Consider the following 22,634-nt stretch of genomic DNA (forward strand, 5'->3'; position numbering starts at 1 on the left):
CACACACACACACAGACTGCTGAGGTCATACACACACATAGACTGCTGAGGTCATACACACACAGACTGCTGAGTCCATACACACACACACACACACACACACACACACACAGACTGCTGAGCCCATACACACACACACACACAGACACACAGACTGCTGAGCCCATACACACACACACACACACAGAGACTGCTGAGGTCATACACACACATAGACTGCTGAGTCCATACACACACACACACACACACACAGACTGCTGAGTCCATATATACACACACAGACTGCTGAGTCCATACACACACACACACACACACACAAACACACAGACTGCTGAGTCCATACACACACACAGACTGCTGAGTCCATACACACACACACACACACACACAGACTGCTGAGTCCATATATACACACACAGACTGCTGAGTCCACACACACACACACACACAGACTGCCGAGTCCACACACACACACACACACACACAGACTGCTGAGTCCATACACACACACAGACTGCTGAGTCCATACACACACAGACTGCTGAGTCCATACACACACACACACACACACACAGAGTGCTGAGTCCATACCCACACAGACTGCTGAGTCCTAGATACAGACACACACAGACTGCTGAGTCCAAACACACACAGACTGCAGAGTCCATACACACATACAGATTGCTGAGTCCATACACACATAGAGACTGATGAGTCCATACACACACAGAGACTGATGAGTCCATACACACACACAGACTGATGAGTCCATACACACACACAGACTGATGAGTCCATACACACACACAGACTGATGAGTCCATACACACACACAGACTGCTGAGTCCATACACACAGAGACTGCTGAGTCCATACACACACACATACACAGACTGCTGAGTCCACACACACACACACATACACAGACTGCTGAGTCCATACACACAGAGACTGCTGAGTCCATACACACAGAGACTGCTGAGTCCATACACACAGAGACTGCTGAGTCCATACACACATATTTACTGCTGAGTCCATACACACACATTTACTGCTGAGTCCACACACACACACACATTTACTGCTGAGTCCACACACACACACACGCATTTACTGCTGAGTCCACACACACACACACACAGACTGCGGAGCTCATACACACACACACACACACAGACACACAGACTGCTGAGCCCATACACACACACACACACACAGACTGCTGAGGTCATACACACACATAGACTGCTGAGTCCATACACACACACACACACACACACACAGACTGCTGAGTCCATATATACACACACAGACTGCTGAGTCCATACACACACACACACACACACACACACACACAAACACACAGACTGCTGAGTCCATACACACACACACACACAGACTGCTGAGGTCATACACACACACAGACTGCTGAGTCCATACACACACACACACACACACACAGACTGCTGAGTCCATATATACACACACAGACTGCCGAGTCCATATATACACACACAGACTGCCGAGTCCATATATACACACACAGACTGCCGAGTCCATACACACACATATACACACAGACTGCCGAGTCCATACACACACACATACACAGACTGCTGAGTCCATACACACACATTTACTGCTGAGTCCATACACACACACAGACTGCTGAGCCCATACACACACACACACACACACACAGACTGCTGAGGTCATACACACACATAGACTGCTGAGTCCATACACACACACACACACACACACACACAGACTGCTGAGTCCATACACACACACAGACTGCTGAGTCCATATACACACACACACACAGACTGCTGAATCCATACACACACACAGACTGCTGAGTCCATATACACACACACACACAGACTGCTGAGTCCATATACACACACACACACAGACTGCTGAATCCATACACACACACAGACTGCTGAGTCCACACACACACACACAGACTGCTGAGTCCACACACACACACACACAGACTGCTGAGTCCATACACACACACAGACTGCTGAGTCCATACACACACACAGACTGCTGAGTCCATACACACACACAGACTGCTGAGTCCATACACACACACACAGACTGCTGAGTCCATACACACAGACTGCTGAGTCCATACACACAGACACACACACAGACTGCTGAGTCCATACACACACACATACTGCTGAGTCCATACACACACACATACACACAGACACAAAGACATACACACAGACACACAGACACAAAGACATACACACAGACACACAGACTGCTGAGTCCATACACACACACACAGACTGCTGAGCAGGGCTGCCATCAGAAATTTTAGGGCCCCTGTTACGGTTGCCTCCAGGCTGGCTGGAAGTTGGACCGTAGAAAGGATGCTCCTAGCGCTCACCAAAGGACCATCAGCACCGCAGCCACCATAAGCACTGCAGACTCCCCGAACCACCGCTGCTGGGCTGGTATCTCGCCGTCTGCTCTGCGCCCTGGACCTACGACCAGGCTCCAGGTTCCAGTAGGTGAACCTCTCCCTTCTGTAGAGCGAAGCAGGATCAGGAACAAGAGCTCTTACAAGAGCTCAACAGCTAAGGGAGTATGAAGAGCATAGCAATCCCTGTAGTGATTATAGCTGTCCCCTACAAACATGAGTCGAGGCTGCAAGTTAGAGGGTCAGAAGAGGTCTGAGATGCTGGAACACCCAGCCTGGCTTTTATTGAGGTTACATGCAAATAGGACACTCCCAGGGGGAGGCATAAAATCACCAATCACACATCTGGTGCAGCCCACACATTCCCTCCCCTCAGATAAACAGTTAAACCAATTATTACATACAATAAAAATATAGTTTTTACACACACACTGTAACTTTAAAACCATACATTCAATTTCAATAAAAGTTGCATATTCAGACTCAGCATACATCAAACATAAACACTTCCAAAAATCAGCCAAATCCCTCCAGTGGATCAAAAGTTAGCTGGAAGTCCTTTATGACCGACCGCAAGCACAATTTCCTGCCCAAAACAGTTCCATAGATTTGGGCTGTGCGGTCGGTCAATTTCATGCGAAAAAACGATCCCCAAATGCGAAAAAGCCCTATTTACTGAACCAAGTGGGAGAGAGCCAGGGGCAAGTTATTTTACAGGTCTGGGGACATAGTCTTAAAGGGGTATTGTTCAGCAAAGTCACAATATGTCCCCAGACGGTTCTTAAAGGGCCATACACACCCAATAAAAGTTAATACATTTTCAGGGGCACAATCTTCCAGGGGCCATAGTCATGAGGCAGGAGGCTGGCAAATAGGCTTCTCCACAATCCAGGGAAGCAGGGCAATTTTTCATTTAAAGGGCCAGTTACAAATAGCCATTTGTAACAGCCCCTGACACAGCTCAAGATCTGGGCCTCCAGGGCCAGCCCCGAGCTACCCACAAGGATGAAGGGTGTGTGTGTGTATAGTGGATGTAGAATGTGTGTCATGGATGCAGTGTGTATAGTGGATGCAGATTGTACGTTTTGTGTAATGTATGTAATGTTTGTATGCATGCATTAGATGCAGAGTGTGTGTGTAGTGAATGTAGGTGTGTATAGTGAATGCAGAGTGTGTGTTTTTGTAGTGGATGTAGTGTGCATAGTAAATGTAGTGTGTATAGAGCATGTAGTGTGTTTGTAGTGAATGTAGTGTGTTTGTAGTGAGTGCAACGTGTGTAAAGTGAATGCAGTGTGAGTATGTGTGGTGCAAAGTGTGTTTAGTGAATGTAGTGTGTGTGTAGTGCAGAGTGTGTTTAGTAAATGTAGTGTGTAGTGAGTGCAACGTGTGTATAGTGAATGTAGTGTGTGTGTGTAGTGCAAAGTGTGTTTAGTGAATGTAGTGTGTGTGTGTGGTGCAGAGTGTGTTTAGTGAATGTAGTGTGTGTGTGTGTGGTGCAGAGTGTGTTTAGTGAATGTAGTGTTTGTAGTGAGTGCGGAGAGTGTATAGTGAATGCAGTGTGAGTATGTGTAGTGCAGATTGTGTTTAGTGAATGTAGTGTGTGTTTGTGTATGTGTAGTGCAAAGTGTGTTTAGTGAATGTAGTGTGTGTGTGTGTGTAGTGCAGAGTGTGTATAGTGAATATAGTGTGTGTGTAGTGCAGAGTGTGTTTAGTGAATGTAGTGTGTGTAGTGCAGAGTGTGTACTTGTAAGGATGCAGTGTGTGTGTGTAAAATAGGGGGTAGGGGAGTATTTTTTTTTTTATTTATTTGTGTATATTTCAATTTCCCCTCCCCCCCTCCCTGGTTCTTACTGTGCCAGGGAGGGGGGAGATCACATTCCCTGGGGGTCCGGTAGCATGGTGGAGCGAGCCAGCCGCGTTACATTGAATAGGGGGCCCAGCAGCACACACTGTCTTCCTTTCCAGCTCCTCTCTGACTAACTCTCGCGAGACAGGTCTGCGTGCTGTGCGGAGCGTTGCCATGGTAACCCATGGCAATGCGCTGGCGGTCGCAGGGCGTAGGGAAGTTAGACAGAGAGCAGCTGGAAAGGCGGACAGAGTGTGCTGCTGGTCCTCCTCTTCAATGTACAGGTAGCAGGGGGCCCTCTGTGCACATATATATAGCAAAAATTATATATAAGTGCACATAAGGAATGTGGGGCTCGGACTGCCAGAGTAGTTCGGGCCCCCCAGGACCGCCGGGCCCATGACAACCGTTATGGCTGTTATGCCCTGATGGCGGTCCTGCTGCTGAGTCCATACACACACACATAGACTGCTGAGTCCATACACACACTGAGGATGGTGAGGGGGAGAGGCTGAGGGGGGTGAGGCTGAGGGGGGTGGGGGGTGAGGCTGAGGGGGGTGGGGGTGAGGCTGAGGGGGGTGGGGGGTGAGGCTGAGGGTGAGGGTGGTGAGGGGGTGATGCTGCGGGTGGTTGGGGTGAAGGGGTGATGCTGAGGATGGTGGGGGGGTGATGCTGAGGATGGTGAGGGGGGTTATGCTGAGGATGGTGAGGAAGTGATGCTGAGGGTGGTGAGGGAGGGTGATGCTGAGGGTGGTGAGGGAGGGTGATGCTGAGGGTGGTGAGGGAGGGTGATGCTGAGGGTGGTGAGGGAGGGTGATGCTGAGGGTGGTGGGGTGGTGAGGCTGAGGGTGGTGGGGTGGTGAGGCTGAGGGTGCTGAGGCTTAGGGTGGTGGGGTTTTTGAGGCTGGTGGGGTGGTGAGGCTGAGGGTGGTGGGGAGGGTGGGGAGGCTGAGGGTGGTGGGGGTTGCTGAGGCTGAGGGTTGTGGGGTGCTGAGGCTGAGGGTTGTGGGGTGCTGAGGCTGAGGGTTGTGGGGTGCTGAGGCTGAGGGTTGTGGGGTGCTGAGGGTGGTGGGGGTGGTGGGGAGGGTGGTGAGGCTGAGGGTGGTGGGGAGGCTTAAGGTGGTGGGGAGGGTGGTGAGGCTGAAGTTGGTAGGGAGGCTGAGGGTGGTGAGGCTGAGGGTGGTGGGGAGGGTGGTGGGGCTGAGGGCGGTAGGGAGGGTGAGGAGGCTGAGGGTGGTAGGGAGGGTGAGGGTGGGGAGGGTGGTGAGGCTGGCTGAGTGCGGTAGGGAGGGTGATGAGGCTGAGGGTGGTGGGGAGGGTGGTAGGGAGGCTGAGTCCATACATACAGACACACAAACTTCCTCACTAGCAGTCAGACACACACACACACACAAGCACATTAAGCCTACCTGTCACTGGAGGCTGTTGCTGGGGGTCAGCCATCTCTTCCATGCTTTCCAGCAGCAGCATGGGCTGCTGCTTAACGGCAGGGGTAGGGCTTGTGTGCGGGAGGCGGGGCTTCATTTGGGGGCGGGGCCTGTGCCGGGGAGCCTGTCAGTGCTCTCTCCGGCCACAGACAGCCCCCAGCCTCCAGCTGAGCTGCTCTGTCCTGCATTCCCTCGGGCTGTGACAGACTGTTACAGCCCGAGGGAATATAATCTAAACCCATGGCCAGCAGGTTGCAAGAACACTTCACACAATTTCCCCAGAAATTGTAGCTTTTCTAGTTATTAAGTGTTCTTGCATAGCAAGACCACTTAATGTTATCTCACATATATATTATTATTATTATAGCCAAATTTGCCAACCTAACTCCTCCCACAGTTTTTACACTACATAGACAAAAAATTACCAAAACGTGCAGATTGTTCCCAATCGGATTGCTATTACTTTGTGGAACGTTTCGCCGAATGGTTCACGGAATATCGTCGTTCTTGTGGCGAAATTTGTCCCATAGGAATGAATGGCAAAGCTAGAGTGGGAGCTGGCAAAAGCTGAAAAATCAGGACATGATTTCTAAACTGCCACCACTCGCTCATTTTCAGGCCCACCTACACAAATCGTATATCAAAACGTTCAGCTATCCCTGCTGCCACTAAAAATGTTTACAGCTAAGCCATAGTCCTTATAGTTTTCACAATATGACCATTTGTTTGCAACTCACGCCATCCATTGAAACTCCTCTCTAGCCACCTCAAATTCAAAGGGCAATTTCTAAACTGCGACTGTGCCTTAATTTTTTATATTTCAGAGACATATTATACATCAAAGTGTAGGTCTAGGTCTTGTGATTCTCACAATATAAAGCTCTTTGCTGTAGGATTTATATTTATAGTTTTTAAACTATGACCGTTTGAAGATGGCAACCGCCAGTGAAGTGAGCAATTTGGAGCAGTTTGTTCTTCTCTGCCCTTGCTGTAGAGTGAGTTGCCATAGGAACCCAGGTGTGTGAGCAGCCAGCAGAGTGTTTCGGAACACAGAGGCTGCTAGATGAAACTGCTGTCATTCCTACAGTTTTGATAACACAAAAGTGAGCACTATAGTGTCCCTTTAATGTCGACATTAATAAGACAAAATAGGAGGATAGCTTTTCACATCAGATGGCTCTTTTCCTGACTTTAAGATTGGTAATGTATTAGCCTTTAGCATTTCCTGTGGGAACCTTCCTTCCTTAACCACAAAAGTGATCACATTTAATAAAAATATTTCCATGTTAGTCAATTTGTTATACCTGTAACAGAAAAACAGTAACATACAATATTACAACAATACAGCAAATCAATGTTTCATAAAGTTACTATGCCCAGTCCAACCTTTCCACAGTTACTCCAGCCACTCCAACCACACAACAGTTACTCAAGCCACTCCACCCAGTTACTCCGCCCACTCCAGTTGTAGACTACTGGTGGAGGCAAGAACACTTTACACAATTTCCCCAGAAATTGTAGCTTTTCTAGTTCTAAATATGATGCATTAAGCCATTTTAAGGATATGGTCTTTTCCCCACGATATGGGCGTTAAAGGAAATGTATGTATATATGTATGATCTATTTATGTAAAAAAAAACATATTCTAAAATACATTTAATTACAATTACATGTTTGTGAGTCCATCCATTGCACAACGCTGCAGAATTTATTAGCTCTATATAAATAATAATAATAATAATATTCTAATTACAAAACTATATTTAACGTTAGGATGATGCTAAAACTACATTTACAATAATAAAAATAGCAGCATTTGTTTCGCAATAAAATGTTGGAAGCTAATTTCTAATATATATGCATTTAAATGCATTCTTTTTAGTTTACGAAAATACGTACGGGCCATTTTGTTATGTCATCAGGCCATTCATGAGGAGGGACAGAGGCTGGTTCATCACAAAATCTAAAAACAAAAAAATAAAAATCTTATAAAAGATATGCAATCTTCCTTAATTGTTAATCACCTGTCACTATCTGTTAGATATTTGTAACCAGTTTCCAACATTATTTAGCTTTAGTTTAACAAAATATTACTGTATGAATCTAGGAAAATATGTTTGAGTGTGGATTAGGGTTTACAACTTGCATTGCTACAAGAACGTGGTGACATTTGTAATCTCAACAAGTTGGCCTCAGGTTTTGTTCTTTACTAAACATTTTCTTACAATTTCCAAAAGTATAGACAGCTGGTCGTTTGTCCCTCACCAGTCACTCCAATCGTGTTCCTGGCTGTAAACAAGGGTTCAAAATGTGTGGCAGGCATCACTTTGCATAGTCTCTATTTGTGCCACATACGGAAATCACAAAGCTAATGTAAACCATGCATCACTCATGCAGCTTCTGAAAATATAAATGTGCACAATGAGACCAGGGTTACTGGCCCACATTGCTTAGAAAATGCAGTTGTTTTTCACATCAAATATGCTCTGTGGCGTGGCAAGGCTCAAACTGTCAAGTCTTATGTCACTAGCCATGCCTAAAAGTTACATTTCACTGCAGTCTTCCTACTGCATTATGCCAGGGAATGCATAAAGTAACAACATGAGTAGCCTGGAGCCAATGCCTGTAAAAAAATTAAATGTGCATAATCCAGCACGCAGTGTACATGTTACACATTGCATTATATCTTGTACATCTGAAAGTGGACTTAATTTTGTATTTATTTGCTATTATGGCATTGATATAGCAGCAAAGCTTAAGGGAATTAGAAAAAACATAAAATTGGACAATTTTTCAGCCAGAGCTATGAATTAGGCAATGGTCTAGGGTGCTCTTTAAGAGGGATGCCTGCAGCATCTGTACTGCCCCTCAGAACTACAACTATGTGAGAATATGTTTGTGGGCTGTTTTATTATGAATAAAAGTCATAAGCAAGTGGAAGTAGCAATCACATAGGTGACATATGTCTCACATTTGCCAAGACATTCATGCATGTCGGGGTGCTGTCCCAGAAAATTTAAGACCTGGGGACCTTCCCCATATTTTGAGGGGGTAGGCTGTCAGTCAGCCTGGCCACTTTCTTTAGGGATGAATATTTTATTAAGTACGTAAGTACGTTGTGTGTGTATGTATTAGGCAATGTGTCTATGTACCACAGTGTGTATATAAGACACTGTATTTATTTAGATAGGTCTGCTTTCTCAAAAGGTCTCAGCAGTTTCTCTGCTTCCCTGTTCCTCTGTCTCCTTATATTATATGCATGTCTTGCTTATAAAAAGAAGAAGCAGGCAGGTGCATGTTGGTCTACTAACAAAATAGTGATTTGAGAAGTCTCTTAAAACTTGGAACAAAATAGCAAAGGTGAGATGAAGACTTTTTCCAACTTTTCTATGTTGGCCCCATTATTAACTTCCTGCATAGTAAAGAGAATACATCAGGGAAAAAAAAATATACACACACGAAACATTGTGAAAAAGGGTAAGCTACACTAACAAAAATGGACACATTGCAAAGAGATGGTGTTAAAAACGGACAAAAAGTTGATAAGAGGGTTTGAAGCCTATGGGTAAATGAAAACTTGCAAGGTATAACCCAACAAAATATTGTGGGGATTTATTAATGTAACACAAACTGTAGGATAGTGAAACCTGAATTGCAAAATTTAGGCCAAAACTGGTGATTTGATTTAGAGGGTTATTCACTAAACCCTGGATGTAATCTGTATGTACAATATCCAGTGAAAATAATTGAATTCTGACTGCAATGGCAATTTTCATATTTACTAAAGCTAAATACGCTCGGAATTCAATTAGTTCAAGCAAATATGCAGCAATTGCCAGGATGCATTTGGTGTCCGGATTTTAATCAGTGCTTTCACCTCTGAATCCTTTACAAAATTACTTTTTTTTGCAGGTGAATGATAATTTGAAGTACTATTTGCCTGCTGGCAATAAATAAATAAAACACTATGGTGGTCCATGAAACCTCCCCATATCCTCAGTGGCCATGTGGCAGGTGGGGCATATTTCCTAAATGTTTAGAACTAGCAACTGGGCAGCCATTGCCCAGAAAGACCCACTAGAAAGACCCAATCCTGGGGAATGTAAAATAACAGTAGACATCAGGAGGCCAGATGGCCAGCAAATTAGGTCAATTTAATAAAATAAAAGGAGGACATCCTAATATTTCCACCTGCCACCACCTGTGGTCAGTGGATGAGTTTATTATAATATAAGGGGAGGACGTATGTCCTCCTCCTGGCCCACATCCATTGGCAGTGATTGAGGGTCCTAATTATAATATTTAAAGAAAGGCTTAGTATCTCTCATGCAATACCCATAGGCAGCAAGTGTTTTTTTTATGTATTATTACACTCTACAACCCACCCCCTAATAGTGGCAAGGCAGTGGGCCAGGGTGCCTAGTGGTCCCCGATCCCCTAGCCACCCCTCCACCATTAAAATTAAATAACTCTACGTATTCCACCTCACCCTAAAAAGTGAGGGGTCATTAAACTAATGCCTGTAAATTAAAATATATATATATATATATATATATATATATACACACACATACATATATATATATATATACACACACATACATATATATATATATACACACACATACATATATATATATATACACACACATACATATATATATATATATATATATATATATATATATATATATATATATATATATATATATATACATATACACAAACACACACACACTTACCAGAAGTCTTCTTTTCTTCAGCACCCAAAAAAGTCAAAGTAAAATCCATAATTTCTGAAGCGTGAATATAAATAGGCATTATATAAATAATCCATCTTTGTCCCACGAGGGCTCAGAGCATACTGAGATCTCAGGATGGAGACAGTCTTTATAAGACTAAGTGTTTGTAGTTGCACCGCATGGGGCATTTTCCTCTGAAATCGCTTACAGTGACAGCACTTTGATTGGCTGGCTTGTAAGCCACCTAATCAGAGCACTCTGACATGCTCAATTCTCTTGAGAGTTGCCTGTCAGAATGCTCTGATTGCTTGGCTTACTAAGGAACTCTGTAGCACTCTGTAATGAACACTATAGCATTATTAATGTCCCTAGACACCGTTGGTGCTTCTCATCTCTCCTCCTCTCACAATGTCATCAACGCATGACGTCCTTCGACAATGGTCCAATTCCAATTATTTTCACTGAAGAGCATAACGGACCTGTGAACACATCCAATGCATCTTATTTGAAAGCATTGAATTAGATGCTTTCCTATAAGTTCCGCGTCATATGGCTGAGTTTTACTTGGTCAGAGCAGTGGAAGCGCATCTAGTGGCTGCCATACTGAAAGCCACTATAGGCATATTTAACCATTCAAGGTAAACATTGCCGTTTTGCAAAATGACAAACAAGAGAAAAACTTAATTTTCACCTCTCCCTAAAACATTTAGGCCTTAGTGCAGAAACCCAGCTAACAAAAGAAAAACATAATTTCCACCTCTCCCTGCAATGTTCAAGCCTCACAGATGCTCATATTATGCTGCACTCTCTCTTTATTTCCCTCAGCAGCAGAAAGAAAGAACAATTGAAAAACAAATCTATGGAAAACGTGGGAGCACAGAATATCTTCATACACTAAATAACAGATTAGCCAATCAGAATAAACCCAATGCTACAAGAGGCAGGGACAAAACGTCATTGTCCGCTTTCCCTTTCTTTGCTGCTCCGTCAGTTAAGTATTTGGATCATGTTAGGGATTAGGAACTAGACAGAGACAGAAAGTGAGATTCCAAACAAACTTATTAATAATAAATAGAAAATTTTTAAAAATAGTCCATAAGCTCAGTCCAGGAGGCGAACCGGGTAAGGAAACAAAGGGGACAGTCAGGTGAGCCGGAGTCAGAAACCAAAGAGGGCAGTCAGGCGAGCTGAAATCAGGAGAACAGAGATCAGGGAAGTCAGAAACAAGGCCAGAAATCAGGAACCAGAATGGAACTCAGCTGAATCACGTAAACACAGCAATCACAGAAAATGCTCTTGAAAACCGGAAACTTGCTGCTAAAATAGCTTGCACTCCGGGCCGACCTTAGGCCATAGGCACCTTGTGCGACAAGTCTTCATGGCGCCCCCCCACCAAGTTGCCTGTATACAGTCACACACACAGACACAAGCAGACAGTAAGACATGCTCAGTGTCAGGATTACTGTTTGATCCAGCACGTAGAACTGTATAGCCCAGATGACAAATAAGTGACGTATTACAGGTCCTTAGAATGGCTGGATTTAACGTACATAGAATAATCAAACATACTAGCCGAGGTCAGGGAACACAGAAAGGGACGCAGCGATGAGGAAAGCCAGGAGTCAGGATACCAGAATATAGAGAAGTCAATAAACAAAGCCAAAGGCAAAGTCAAAAACCAGGTAGAAAACTAATAACAGGAACACGCTCTCGGACAACCACAAGGGAAACCACGACAGGGCACTGAGCAGGATGAGAACTGGGCCTAAATACCCCTCCTTTAGTTCTGATAGGCTGTAACCGGCCTTTGACCCCAAAGTCAGTTACCAGGTTTCATTTGCATAATTGCTGCTTAGCATTAACCCTTCTGCGGATTAGGTTGCTGCTCGGAACAACTTTTCCTGTGGACAGTAAATATCATTAACCACATTTCTATAAGCAGATGAATACGTGACACTCAGTTACAGGCAGACAGTAACACACACTTACAGGCAGACAGTCACGCATGCTCAGTTACAGGCAGACAGTCACAGAGCCAAACACACAGTTAAAGGCAGACAGGCACACATACTCCATTACAAGCAGACAGTCATACACACACACACTCAGTTAAAGGTAGATAGTCACACATAAAGGCACACACAACGGCACAGATACAGCGACACACACAAATGGAGTCACACACACAGGCAGAAAGTCATATATACACACACACACACAGGCAGGCACACAGACAGTCACACAAAGGCAGGCAGTCACATAGGCAGGCACACAGACAGTCATACACAGACAGGCAGGCACACAGACAGACAGTCATACACAGGCAGGCAGTCACACACACACACACACACACACAGGCAGGCAGCCATGTGCGAGCTGTGTTGGCCACATGGCGCACCCTGGCCCATGGCGCCCTGTGCGGCCGCACAACCCTAAGGCCGGCCCTGCTTTCACTGATTACTAAATGAGGCTGGCTAATACCAACCAGGTGAGTAACCGTTGTAACAGTAATGAAAGGAGCTGATCACTAAAAAAACAGATGAACAGCCCAGATAAAGTGTAAGGTAGGGTTGCGGTTTAAAAAAGCAGAGAAAGCTTGACAAATTTCTGGTCTTACTGTTTTTATCACTGCCAGGGACCGCTGGTCTCTAAGGTTATTTCTATTTTCTGTGTACTGCTTCCTTAGGTATTTTCTCTATATAATTAGCATATGTACTGCATATTGTGTGTACTGCTGCTCCTCTACACTTGTCAATGTGTCTGGTGTGGCTCCATCCTTAAAGGACCACTCTAGTGCCAGGAAAGCATACTCGTTTTCCTGGCACTAGAGTGCCCTGAGGGTGCCCCCACCCTCAGGGACCCCCTCCCGCCCGGCTCTGGAAAGGGGAAAAGGGGTAAAACTTACCTTTTTCCAGCGCTGGGCGGGGAGCTCTCCTCCTCCCCTCCGCCTCCGTTCCTCCCCGTCGGCTGAATGCGCACGCGCGGCAAGAGCTGCGCGCGCATTCAGCCGGTCACATAGGAAAGCATTCATAATGCTTTCCTATGGACGCTTGCGTGCTCTCACTGTGATTTTCACAGTGAGAATCACGCAAGCGCCTCTAGCGGCTGTCAGTGAGACAGCCACTAGAGGAAATAGGGGAAGGCTTAACTAATTGATAAACATAGCAGTTTCTCTGAAACTGCTATGTTTATAAAACAATTAGTTAACCCTAGCTGGACCTGGCACCCAGACCACTTCATTAAGCTGAAGTGGTCTGGGTGCCTAGAGTGGTCCTTTAACCCCTTAAGGACACATGACGTGTGTGACACGTCATTATTCCATTTTATTCCAGAAGTTTGGTCCTTAAGGGGTTAAGGTGATGTGACTGTATGCTTTCTTGCTAGCATTCTTTGTGGCCCTCCTTCTCCCTACACGTGAGCTGCAGTCCTCTCTTCTGCCCTTTCTGTAGGCTGACCTCCTGATGGTATGAGGCTGGATTCAGAGCATTGATTGTCTCATCTGTAAAATGAACAGGGCTGGTGCAAGTATTTCTGCCGCCCTAGGCAAAGATCAATTTTGCCCCCTCTCATGTCACTCACTCACTGATAGACACACATGCTGACACACAGGGCTGACGCTACCTTAAGGCGGCCCAGGGGGCACGATTTTCGGGTGACCTGAAGGAGGAAAGCACCAATTACATCCCTCCCCGCATGACGGTCACTTTGTGCAGCATGGCCAAGCGGGTAGAACGCTACTTACCCGGTCTGACAGGAAATGCAACAAACTGATTCCTGTCAGACCAGGACCAGAAACCATATCCTTCGCTGTGGACCTCCAGGTCAGCCAAGTGGATGGAGGTGCGGAGGGCACAATGAAAGGTACGATGGGATAGGGACAGTAGGGGAGGGAGAACAATAAAATATACAGAGGGCAACAATAAAAGGTGCAAGAGGGAAAAAGGGACAATAAAATATACAGGGGATAACAATAAAAGGAACAAGAGGGGAGGGGAGACAATAAAAAGGTATGGAGGGGAGAGGAAGGAGACAATAAAAGGTACAGGAGTGGGGGACAATAAAATTTACAGGAGGTGGGGGGTAAAAAAAAAAGGACAGGGAGTGATGGGGGACTATGAAAAGTTCAGGAGGGGAGACAGTAAAATGTACATTAAAGGGGATTATGAAAGATACAGGAGGGGGTACAATGAAATATATAGAAGGAAAGGGGGACAATAAAAGCTACAGGAAGGGTGTGAGACAATAAAAGGGGAAGGTGTACATTGAAAGGCACAGAAGGGAAAGGGGGTATGGAAGGTTCGGGAGTGGAGGGGAGGCAATAAAAGGTACAGAAGGGATATTAATAGGCACAGGAGGGCGGGGGGAACAAAGAGACATGCACGGGGGTAGAGGCGGGCCAAAAACATAGGGGGGTTGGGAGAGGAAGAGACGCACAGAGGGGCGAGGGGCTGGGGGTGGAGATGCACAGAGGGACTGTGGGGGGGGGGAGAAGCACAAAGGGGCTTGGGGGGAGACACTCACTGACAGACCTACACACACACTCACTGACAGACATACATTCACTCACTGATAGACACACTTACACAGACACTCACTCACTGACACACACTCACTGACAGACACTCACTGACAAACTCACAGACATACACACATGCTCACATATACTCACTCACTGACAGTCAAACACTCACCTCCCTGGGGTCCAGTGTGAGGCAGCTCCTCACTCCTCCTGCCTGCTGTTTAGTATGCCGGGGCCAGAATGACGTCATATCACAGAGGGTGCACGAGGGAGGAGTGAGAGACTGCAAGAACAGCCTCCCTCACCGCCTGCATTCTCCTGGTCACCAGCATTTGATGGCAGAGCATGCACCTGTCATCAAGGTAAGAAGGTGCCTGCTCAGCCATACTGAAGGACAACTTAGGGGGTGCCCTGAGGTGGCCAGATGGCCACCTCCTGGGGCTCCTGTGACAGGGCTCCTCTGGGCACCACCATCTTTGGGGGCCTGGAGGATCGGCACGGCGATGAGGGAGGGCGTCTTAAGAGCCGCTCACCCAGCCCTGTGGCCCAGGACAGGGGGAGCCCACCAGGAAATATCCCGAGGGCACCCCCAGCAGGCCGGCACCCTAGGCAATGCCTAGTTCGCCTAATGGTGGCACCGCCCCTGAATGTGAACACTGGTTGCTACTGAGCGCCGAAGACCATTCTATTGAAAATAGTGAGCTTAAGTGAACTAACCTGTTGCTCAGGCTGAAGGGTACCTGTTTGGTGAAACATTTGTCAGAGAAGTGGGATCCTATGTGCAGAAATGTACAGCCTTAGACAAGGCACAATCAAATATGAGAGGTGTTTTAATGAAAAATCTTCACCTTGGTTATGAGAGTCCAGCAACCATCTGGCAGGCTGCACCTCACATTTAGAACCAAAGCTCCTATACAGGCAGGCCTGCAGTTACTGACTGTCAACCAACACTGGCCTTCTTTCCTCAATAATTTATGACCCTGGTCTTTCAGAGGTGATTTGGTGCATCTTCTGGATCATATCCTTATTGTAAGCTCTTACATTTACTCTTCTTCCCTACAAACTAGATCTAAAGAATGCATACCTGACAGCGCCTATTGCAAAATATCACCTGAATTTTCTTTAGTTTACTTGGCAGGGAAAAGAAATGGCGGTTTAGATGCCTCACTTTTCCGACTTTCTTCGGCCTCTTTGGTGCTTTACCAAGATCATGACACAAATGGTCGTCTAATAGATAAGCTAGATTGAGAAAATTCTAATTATGTCTCAGGCCATCCAGCTTCTTCATACTCACCTTTCTTGGACAATAAATTCATAATCTTGGCTTCCACATAAACTGAGAGAAATCCATTCTGTCCGCAATTCAAAACATTCCTGGGTCTTCTTATCTGGAATTTCTGGGTCTTTATACATTGATGTAATATTCTTGTGAGAAAATTATTTGGAACTCAACCGCAGGTGGAAAAACAAATTGGATACTGTCACTTTAATAAAATATATTTTATTTAAATCAAGAAATGTAATAACCTTGGCAGTCTTCTGCAGCAATAATGTTTTAAAATAATAATGCATGAAGAAAGGGAATCGTGGTTAAGTATAACTTCACAAGAAAAATAGTAATTGTGGATTATGCTAACGCAGTGTACCTAGAAGCTTAATTTTATTAAGGACAGGAGGCGAGTATTTTGCATAATCTCTCTTTACTAAAACTCCAGCAGCACAGATTTAACAATAAAGTTTAGTGAAAAAAAAAAAAACATTGCAACAAGGTATAAAAGGCACTTCCTCTTTCTTTGATGCAATATAACCATAAAAACCATCCTGTAAATACAATAAACAACGATAACAATGAAGATTCAGACTGTAAATGATCCGAATCCCAAATGGATGATTGTCGTAGAGTGTGAAGATGATCCCATGTATAGATCCATGAAGAAGAATCAAACTGAAAATAAACAAAAGACGTGAAAGGGACTTGGAAATGAACTGTTCGTCATTATTATCGCTATTTATATAGCGCCAGCTTATTCCGCAGCGCTTCACTAAAAGAGGGGAATTTACCAAAAATGAGACAATAAAAGTTTTGTAACAGGAATAATAGGTAGTTGAGGATAAATACATTAATATATATATATATATATATATATATATATATATAGTCAAATTGTATGTAATAAGTAATCATAACAGATAATAATCACAATCTCAAGATGTGTGATATAAATAAACCACATAATAATGAAATAAACACACACCCCTGAATTCAAATCTTTATTAAAGTACAAACCAATTAACCATATAAACAGGGAGGGGGAAAAAGGGTTGGAAAATACTCGCCTCCCGTCCTTAATAAAATTAAGATTATAGGTACACTGCGTTAGCATAATCTACAATGTTATAACATGACAGGAGGCTTCGTATTTTGCATTTTTAAAGCTGTGGGTAGACGAAGCACCTTCCAGAAATACCTTCGGTGTGGTTGTGCCCTGAACTGAGTGAGCGCCAAAACAAGAGTCTGCACCCGCTAGGGATATCCGCCAGCAAAAGGGAAAAATAAGAGGTCCCGACTAGGGTGTCCATAGAGGAGCCGTACGCTCCACCTATCCTAGTAAAGTTTCCACCATGCAGAAGTGGGAGACAGTCCAAAAAAATGGGATATGAGACAGAGGAAGTTCCATCTTAGTCCGACGCGAGATAGAAAATACATTCCTTCCAGAATGAAGGAGAAAACGTCTACGCCAAATGCTTGAACGTCCGTAATCAGTCGAAAGAAAAGGACACAAAAGTGTAAGTATCGCTGAGAATTGGTGCAAAGACAATTTTGTATTGTCTTGCCATACACAACGAAAATTTAAAACTAGATCCAATACGCGAGTATTTGGGGGCAGGTGGTCTAGGCAGACGAATCCCCCTAAAAGGTGACAGACCAGAGGTTTCAGACATATAAGATTACCCTGTAGGGGGCATGAGCCACCAAGATAGCCGAATGTGTACAATTGAGAGGGCGATACGACTTTCCCAACGCAAAGGGGATGGGACAAGAAATTTAGCATGGCAGTAACAGGTGCCATAAAGAGATCGAGGTCCCTCTCCATACATCAATTACTCCATCCGGTCCATGTGGAGTCGTGGCTCCCTCTATTGCCTGGGGCCCCAGGCCAAGTGTCTTTGGAGGACCAGTGGATGCAATTCCCCTTGGGTGTTCGTCAATAGACGCGATAAGGATTATAGCAGGAGGGGTGATCCTGAGATAGTTCCAGTAAATATGGACATCATACTTGTCTCTGCCATCAGGAAGTGAAAAATAACAGAGTGAGCTTGTGGATCCGCAAGTGATGAAGGACTCTCACCAATCTGGAGGACAGAGGCAGAGCATAGGCTCCTTGGAATGTCCAATTCCGAAGTAAAGCGTCCACTGCCTGGCACTCCGGATCCGGAAGCCAGCTGAAATAGCGCTATAATTGCCTGTTGGACCGGGATGCAAATTGTTCAACTGGAGCAGACCCCACAGAGTCCACAGTGTGCGGAATATTGAGACGTTCAGTCTCCATCCGTCGACGTCCCTCCAGAGTCAAGAAACCAAGTCCGCCCATAGGTTGTCAAATCCTGGTAAGCATACTGCATGTATAGTGGTGTTGCGAGGCAGGCAGATTAGGTACATGTCCGTTGTCGCCTCTGTGAGATCCCGGTATCATGCTCTGCCCAAGCGGTTTATGTATCAAACCACCGATATGTAGCCATTCCATGCCTGCATGTGAAGGAATCACCAATGGACAAAAAAAAACGGTGTAGCGCTTATTAAGATCTCCAATACATGAATAAAATATACTTAACTAATACGGGTAGTTATTCTTAAAATTTCACACAAAAAAACTAGGAAAAAAGGACTCCAATAGTGTAAAATAGTAGGTATAAATTGAAAGTGAGTGTATATATATGGAACCACTCACATTTACCTGAGCTAAATGCCTAGCTCAGGAGTAAAACGCCAATAGGTCTGTTAAAGCGACCTTTCCCTTTTTCGTTGTAGTAATATTCGTGTAATGCTGTATTAGGGCTGGAGCAGAAAAAAACAAATATGGTGCAGTATCATATGTACTGGAGGATGGAGTATAATATTTATGGAAATATACTCACAAACATGGAGCCATACCAAAGGCTCAATCTCAGCGCGTTGTGTAGTGTCAGGACTACACGCCTATAAGCAGGAAACCACTGGCCCAAGGTATATTTGTAAAGGCTATTTATTAGGGTATATTTCCCAAAATAGTATAAAAACATAAAATAAAACATTAAAAAAAAATCACAATAAAAATTATATAGTCAAAATACAAATACACTAATATCAGGGCATTAGGGTAATCTTAACTGTTCCCAATGAACCTTCCATCTTGAAATGGCAATAGACTACAAAGTCGTTCGTGTGACATAAGTTGACGGCTGGACGGTAGTCCCCTGTCCTTTCCTGACCATGAATATCTTCTTGAAGGAAACCTGACCTGTCCGGAGACAACTGGACTGCTCCTTTGGCGAGCAGGACCTGGATGCCTTAGTCAATGAGAGGTCCGTGGGTTGCCGCCATTTGTAATGGATGAGGACGAGGGTGAAGAGTTGAATCCTATAACGTAGGATCCAACCGTGTGTTGAATGTGGTGAAGAGATCCACATGCTCAAGTTCAGCGATAAAAGTTCGGCAAATAATAATCCAGTTGCCAATGGTCCTATTTCTCTCTTCCCTAGATCCAAGAGCTCGTTGTCAATTTCTTTGAAGGTCTTGGGTGTCGTGGTGCCCGTGGGTTGAACCTAGTGTCGATGAAGACATTTTATCAGTGTTTGTAATCTTGTGACAACCCTTTCTCTGTGGTGAGTACTACGTTATAGTTCTTTGATGTAATGAGATGCCGCAGTTGGCATAATGTGCCCATCGTCAGCAACAAAGGTCAAGCCAGCTGTTCGCCATTCGTCCACTTTCGCCATAGTGGGTGAATTGCGATAAAAGTCTTCCTCCTCGGAGGATGGAAGTGGAGGAGGGACTACGTTGTATGATTCTACACACTCAGGTCCCTTGAGTGGAGGCCTCCCTTTAAATCTCATGGTTACAAAGCCTGAGCCTCCCTAGTGCCTTTTAGGAAGGGCCCTGGATATCTCAGAGCTCTCTGCTCCCACCACGTCTTGGTTGGCAGACGGGAGAGGTCTCATGACTCAGGTGGGAGGTTGCGCAGTCTACAAAGCGACTTCTTCACTGAAGTTGCTACGGCAGCATATGACATGTTGCGGGAATCTTGGGTCGGTGTTTGTGATGGTTTAGGCATTATGGTTCCTGTAATGGCGGGATGAGATACACATGAGTAATATGTGTGCACCTCTTAACGTTGCAGGGTGTCCAGTTCCCAGTGCAACTGGTGCACATCCAGAATTGAGTGCAATAATAATAATAATAATAATAATAATAATATTATGCACGGAGTGGTTGGTATGCCAAATGAGAGGGGGTCACCCTCTAATAACCGGTGCCATAGGTCATGCATTCACACCAGGGGGTTTCCCGTGGTAACATTGGAGACATTGACAGTCTCGTAAATAAAAAGGGGGCTCACCCCTGTATTGTCCCGTAGGGTGGGACGGATACTATGGAGGGGGTCACCCTCATAAAACTGCCCGCCGACTGGTCAGGGCGTGTGGATATGTGGTACATCCTAGTTAGACAGCGGAGCTGTACCTCTGTGTCAATCAACTTATATTTGTACACATATAAGTAAAGGCACTCTAGTATGTGGGGGGTCACCCCATTAGCAGTAAGGGGGTCACCCTTAATATAAGCTGCAGTTGGTAAAGATATAATGCGGGTATTCCTGTCACTTGAGTACGTAAACACATAAACATGTCACCCCATAGCAGTAAGGGGGTCACCCTTAATACAAAGTATTCACTGGTGGCTGGTAATGATATCCTGAGGGTATTCCTGTTAAGGTGTCATTTGGTATCCTTAAATATATATGTAGAATATTGAATTCTGTTCAAAGCAGTCCCAAAATTGTCATGGCATAGAGAAGGGGGGTCCCCCACACAAAATTATATATATATATATGTAGGGCCTTGGTAAGGCGTGTGGGGTCACCCCAGCTGTAAAGGGGGTCACCCATATAGAATGTCTGCCCTGAAGGGTCTGTACAAGTCTCGCTTGGGGTCACCCAGCGTAGGGGGGTCACCCGTGTGGTATTCCTGCCAGATAAAAAATGTTTTAATGGTGCAATAAAACCCAAGTAGGTAGCAGCCGATAAGAGGTCTATATGGTCCTACTCACGTTTTTGAGAGCTAAAAACTAGCTCTAGTATAAACAGCATACAGTGGTATAATCCCCACTTATGGGATACATGAGGGAGTGTTGTAAGTACATATGTCAGATGGGGACCATATGTAATATAAAAAACAACAATTGTGCTCACTGTGATAAAACCAGGAGAGTGTATAAAATTACCAAATGGTTGGGGGGCGTGGCCTGACTGCAGACCTGAATGGCAGCATAGTCTGAGAACTCCTGCACAATCCACTCGTAATCCAGCACTTATCAGCAGCATCCAGCCACACCAACCCAAAAAACACTGAAGCTAAATGTCTACTACATACCAGAACATGAAATCAGCCCGCAAAAAGGGAAAAGATGAAAAGGAATCCTCCCAAACGGTAACGGAGATGTTTGCAGCCTCCTGCTCCCATCAAGCTACACAAGATGGCCACCTGCAAAGCCCACGCGGCTTCCCTTCACCAGCAGCGGCGGCCAGTGGCGAAACGCCAGATGACCCACGGGGAGAGACCTCTTATATACTTACCAAACTCCTGGAGGTGAGAAACTTTCTGGCAGAGGAAATAGCAAGCAGCTCCCGCGAGGTTAAGGCCTAAATTCAGGCTCTTGGCCTGCGTACCACTACATTGGAAGATCGAGTGGAGACCATTGTAAAGGCCCACAATGAGGCCGCAACCAACTCCAATGTGGTTACCAAAAGGCTAAGGGACCTGGAATTATATGTTATAGACCTAGCAAATAGATCCAGACGCAATAACCTACGAATCCAAGGCATGCCAGAAACCTCTAATGAAGGCCCATTAGCAGATAAATTACAATACTACTTCCAGAACCTATTGCCGGATATTCCTGATGACAAATGGGTAATAGACAGAGCGCATAGAGCACTGCGGGCCCTCAAATCAGAGAGCTCTACACCCAGGGACATAATCATGCGCTTTCACTTCTATTCCATGAAGGAAGCAATTCTGCAATACAGCAGAGAAAACGAACTCACCTACCAAACCGTCTCTCTGGAGATCTACCAAGACCTTGCTCCATCCACCCTGCAGAGACAACTGGAATGGAGGCCGATCACCACGCTACTGCCACAGAACAAAATCAAATACTCCTGGGGACATCCGTTCAAGATCATCACCTTTGCAAAACCTACACCCTGCAGCCAGGCGATGACCCATCCCAGCTTCTCACTAAACTGGGTATTGAAACACCACCAGAGCTACAACTCCCAGAGCCAACTCAACAAGAACTAACCTTACTGCCAAGGGACTGGCTCATGGCAAATGAAACACAGCGTGGCTGCTCCTGAATGCGCTGACAGCGCAGGACTCACACCACAAGCGGACTGCCCTG

General features: G+C 45.2%; 1 protein-coding gene across 3 annotated transcripts in view; it reads right to left on the reverse strand.

The window, feature by feature from the left end:
- RHBDF1 (rhomboid 5 homolog 1) overlaps positions 1 to 22,634 on the reverse strand; it is an 864,530-nt gene that overhangs the window by 170,458 nt on the left and 671,438 nt on the right. For 2 of the 3 annotated variants that reach the window (XM_063430225.1, XM_063430226.1), the window contains one exon: positions 7,616 to 7,679. The exons of the other annotated variant lie outside the window; for it this stretch is intronic. In XM_063430225.1, the coding sequence (XP_063286295.1) occupies positions 7,616 to 7,679 (64 nt within the window). The remainder of the gene's footprint in view (positions 1 to 7,615; positions 7,680 to 22,634) is intronic. 3 annotated transcript variants of the gene reach the window in all.

Source organism: Pelobates fuscus, chromosome 8 (assembly GCF_036172605.1).
Source record: "Pelobates fuscus isolate aPelFus1 chromosome 8, aPelFus1.pri, whole genome shotgun sequence".
Lineage (NCBI taxonomy): Eukaryota > Metazoa > Chordata > Amphibia > Anura > Pelobatidae > Pelobates > Pelobates fuscus.